We start from the raw sequence: 4,809 nt of genomic DNA, 5'->3' as shown, positions 1-4,809 counted from the left end.
ATTATGCATCGTAGAATTGGAAGTGTTATTAAAAAGTGAAATGAAAAGAATTAGGGGTATGGAACAGAACCTACAGGACGGGAGATTAAAAGATTGTGTCATTTCCACTTGGAAAAGAGATGACTGGGAAGACATGAGATGGTCTATGAAGTCATGAAGGTTGTGTAAAAATGGGTCAAGGAAAGATTATTTATTCCTTCCTCTAACTCAACAGGAGGTCACCCAATCTATAGGCAGAGGATTTCAACCGAACAGCATGACATATTTCTTCACAGTCAGCTTGTGGAAATGCTTTTCCAAAAGGGTGAGGTTCAATTTCAAGCAATACAAAAGGAGGCAACTCTGTGACTTGTACCTAGACAGATCCCCCAGTTTCTCACGCTGACCCTGTAATGTCAGGTCATGAAAGAACTCAGGATTTCTCTGACTGACCAACAACCACTTCCCGAAAGAGGGCTCAGCATCATGTTACCAGTCAGCTCAGTACAGAGGTGAGTGGGAGTCTGAGCGCCAGGACCGAACATTAGGCTCTTTTCTGAGTTAATATCCACAGCAGCCTGTCCCGGATTTGCTTTGTCCTCATCCCATAGATGATCGGGTGTAGCAGGGGAGGCACCAGGATTTTCACGTTGATCATGAGACTGAGCACAGGTGGGGGCACATCAGAACCAATCCTCTGCATGAGGGAGACAAAGAGATCGGGGATGTACAAAACTGAGAGGGCGCAGAGATGAGTCCCACAGGTCCCAAAAGCCTTGAACCGATCGTCCTTTGTGGGCATTCGGAAGATGGCCCTGAGGATCAGAACGTAGGACACAGCAATGAAAAACCCATCCACACTGGGCACAAGGAATACCATACAGATGCTGTAGTAAGTACTGGGGCGTATGTCGGCACAGGCCAGGGACACCACAGAAAAGTGCTTGCAGTAAGTGAGGGGGATGATGTTACTGCCGCAATATGGCCACCGACTCCCCATAATGGGCATGGGCAGTGTGATTATGAAGCCGCGCAGCACCGCGGCCAAGCAGATCTTGGCTATAGTGGAATTTGTCAGGATGATGGAATGTCTCAGGGGATCACAGATGGCCACGTAGCGATCAAACGCCATGGCCACGAAGATCCCAGACTGTATTACTAAAAAGCAGTAACTAAGGTACACCTGGGTGAAGCAAGCACCAAAAGTGATCTCTCTAGAATTGAACTAGAAGATGCTCAGTGTTTTGGGCACAATGGACGTGGACAGGAACAGGTCAGTGAGAAGCAGAATGCAGAGGAAATAGTACATGGGCTCATGGAGGCTCGGCTCCCTCTTCACGATGTACAGAATGCTCATGCTCCCCAAGATGGCTGCAAAGTACATAAAACAAAAGGGGATGGAGATCCAGACATGGGCTGCCTCCAGGCCAGGGATGCCCAGCAGAATGAAGGTGGAGGGGTTGGTGAAGTCGGTTGTGTTGGAATCTGACATGGAGTTCCAGAGCTGACTTCCAACGCTGAAGCACCTTATATTCCTGTCACTTCCAGTATGTGCCTAGAGTTCCAGGTGATGGTTGCAATACAAATACCTGGATAGAGATACAATGTCAATATGAGACACTCCATGCGCTACGGGAGAATGTTCTCATGGGGGAAGCAGCTTGGTCGCTCCTCACCCACTGAAAATGACATTCTTGTTATTCCAACAAAGGAATTAGAATCAGCTAAACCAACTAAGGCCAGACCATATTTTCTGGAGCTCCATGTGTCATTAATTCCAGCTACCTTGTAAGCACCAGCAGATAACAAGGGTTTGCCTCGAGATTCTCATTCCTTGTTCCCCAATGTAAGAAACCCAAGCTGCAGAGTCCGAGATGCTGAGAGTCCTCCTTAACTGACATGATCAGCATCGGAGAGTGGAAAAAAAATCAAAACAGCTTTTATAAGACATGTGCCAAGGAAACATCCCAGGTAGAGCCCATCTCAAAAAGAAGGACATACATAAATGACAACAGCTCCATGGACCCACCTGCTCTGTCAGAGCAGTGCTCAAAATCAAGGGACAGTTTGGATGTTTAGGGAATGGAATGGAGAATAAGACACTCTGGGCATAGATGGATTTGGCCATCTAGTCTCTCTGTAGGGGGTGTAGAAGATAGAAAGGGGTGTCTGAGATGGGCTCTGACAGCCGGGGTGGTTGCCAAAGGGGACCAGCCTGAAAACGCTGGCACTGTTGAGTTGAAAGAGGAGATAATGGACACGTACACGACGGAGGAAACCACGATAATGGAACTTCCACCATTCAAGTTGACAAAGAGAGAAATGTCCCCGCATGCAATATCTGTGGACAAGACCTGGGCAAAATATGGCCAATGGGCTGGATCCAGCCAGCTAACCCTGCAGATCCAGCCAGCGGATGCTGCAGGAAGCTCCAAGGCAGGCTCCCTGCTTCCAGCGTGCCACTCGCACACCCCTTAGTCACACGGCTGCAGGGAGGGTTTTCTTTCAAAACTGTGAGTCTGGAGGGGGTGGGGGAAACCTTTGGGTCTGCTCCTACCCCCAACTCATTCCCAGGGGCTAGTTTCTGGCCACAAACTGACCAATGGGAGCTCCGGTTTCAATAACAGGCAGCCAGGAAGAACAAGGGGCTCCAGAGCACATGGCTGCAGCCAGTGCGGGGGAGGGGCAGGCAGGGAGGGTGATTCCGGAACGGGCTGGTGACTGATAAGTCTCCAGGACAGACCGTGCCCCTGGCACTCCAACCCCTCCCTTCTCCAGCCCTCTGGCCCCCACTACTGTCCCCTACTCCACATACCAAATGCTCTGCCCTGCCCTCCTGTAGCCAGATCCACTCCAAGATCCGGCTTCTCAACCTCCGTCCCAGATTATCAGTTCCTCCTACCCTAGCTCACAACCCAAATCCCTGAACCCCCTCCTGTTCACCAATTCCCTGTCCCAGGTCCAAGTCCAACCTCCTGTACCTCAGTCCAGTGCTCCAGGTTACAGCTTCCTCCTGCACCCAAACTCCCTCCCTTACCCCAAGCTCCCTTCTGCACCAAGCCCCCATCCCAGACCCCCATAGTTCCTCCATTCATACCATGGAAGAGTACGGCCCTTGGCCACTTGCCAAATCCTAGGAGTGGCCCCCCTGTGCAATAGACGGTGCTCTAGAAATGCTACCTCCCCAACGCTGCACCAATGGATGAGTAAGTGAGATCGAGAGGAAACCTTAAGAGCGGGGGTGAGGAACCTTCTTTGGGTCGGGGGCTGCTGGCCACTGAAAAATCACTCCAGATAGAGGCAGTGAAGGCTGGAGAGACAGTGCGGGTTCACCAAGACTGTGAGGAGAAGCCCTGAGCCCCAAGAGCCAGATCCAGGCAAGTTGAGGATCACATCTTGCTTCTGGGCTTTAGATCCCCCACCCCTGATTTAGACAGAAGAATGGGAATGAACACTGGGATTTCTTCACGGGAACTTCTGAGATGGATAAAATTCATGATTCCTCAGTGAAGCAAGTGAATAACTTTGGCTTAAAATGCAGGTCAGTGGGAAAAGGAAGGCAGCGAATGGTAGAGGGTGGGGAGCAGGAAAGCAACACATAACAGGCATGTGGCCCGCAGACTCAGACCTCCCTGGCTGACAGATCGGCCAATGGGGATGTTTCCAGTGGGGATCTCCAGGGGTCACCTGGAACCCTGAGGAACTTTGATATTTTCATGAATGACCTGGAAGGAAATAAAAAACCCGGGCACAGAAGTGTCTGCCTTGCCTCATACAGGGCCCTTGTGTGAGGTGGGACGTGCCACCCTGGCACTGGGACAATAACGATGGATTTGACTCTATGGAAAGATTGTGTTGGTATGAGCCCGGCTCCCCAAAACCTTTTTCCTCTGCACATGGCACTGGAGAACGGACGAGGGCCAGCGACATGCCTGGGCTTCACTTTTCACAAAGGATATTGCAATATTGGGCAGTTGCAGGAAAGAGCCACAAAATCGATGGGAGGTGGAAGACAAGGCCTGGCTGAGAGACATTTAACTGACGACCAAGCTGAGAATTTCACAAGGTCAGATTCAGGTGCCCTCATGGGAGAAGCTAAGTGAGGCCCCTGGACTGAAAGATGAACTTGGACACATCCCTGAGGGAAATAAGGGCCAAATCTTTAGCTCTGAGGGGGAGTAGCCACTAGGACGCACTGCCAATGGGGGATGATTCAGCTCCCCATCTCTGCAGATCCAGACGGGATGCGTCTGCCTGAGCCCTCGACTAGACGTGTGAGGCACAGCGGCTCGGCTTTAGTTCTGCAGTGTAAATACAACGGACTCTGACTGAGGGCTCCCCTCAGCGTGGGTCACCCGCCTCCCCCAGAGATGGTGGCAAAGCGGGTGAAAGGATTCTTCCATTTACCTCACGCTGCCAGTTCAGGGGGTACCCGTTCTAGCTGCACCTCTTTGGCGTGAGAGGGGGGACTTTTAGCTGATGGCCAGAAAAAGAAAACGCAGTTGGGGATTGTATGAACAGTGGTCGGCCATACAGGTCACAGGTGGGGACTGAATGATCTAATGGCTCCTTTTCCCCTTCAATCCCATGAATAGATCAATAAAGAAAATAGTATCCTTCTTTTATATTGGCTTTGTGTCACCACACGCCAACAAGGGAACGTTCTTCCGTTACGTGGAAGGTCAGAACAAATAACCCGGTGAAAAGACAACAGTTGCCCTAATCCCTCATTGGCCTGTGGAACTCCTTTCCACAGATGTAATAAGAGCAAAGAGCTAAGGGGAATGGTATTGACAATGGATTGGCTTTTGTGGGGCACTGGAGGAACAG

At 50.7% G+C, this 4,809-nt stretch overlaps 1 protein-coding gene across 1 annotated transcript; it reads right to left on the bottom strand.

The window, feature by feature from the left end:
• Positions 1-523: 523 nt before the first annotated feature.
• On the bottom strand, positions 524-979 carry LOC149526109 (olfactory receptor 52E4-like). Its single transcript, XM_089773150.1, has one exon. It carries the CDS (start codon positions 977-979, stop codon positions 524-526), a length of 456 nt encoding a protein of 151 aa, XP_089629276.1.
• Between the last annotated feature and the right edge of the window lie 3,830 nt (positions 980-4,809).

Source organism: Pelodiscus sinensis, chromosome 1 (assembly GCF_052426305.1).
Source record: "Pelodiscus sinensis isolate ZL-2025 chromosome 1, ASM5242630v1, whole genome shotgun sequence".
Classification (NCBI taxonomy): domain Eukaryota; kingdom Metazoa; phylum Chordata; order Testudines; family Trionychidae; genus Pelodiscus; species Pelodiscus sinensis.
Note: the sequence above shows the minus strand (reverse complement) of the source record. Positions and strands in the feature narration are given on the sequence as shown.

Excerpts from the sequence above, each read along its gene's own strand:
- LOC149526109 (XM_089773150.1), bottom strand. The coding sequence starts at position 979 with ATGGGGAGTCGGTGGCCATATTGCGGCAGTAACATCATCCCCCTCACT.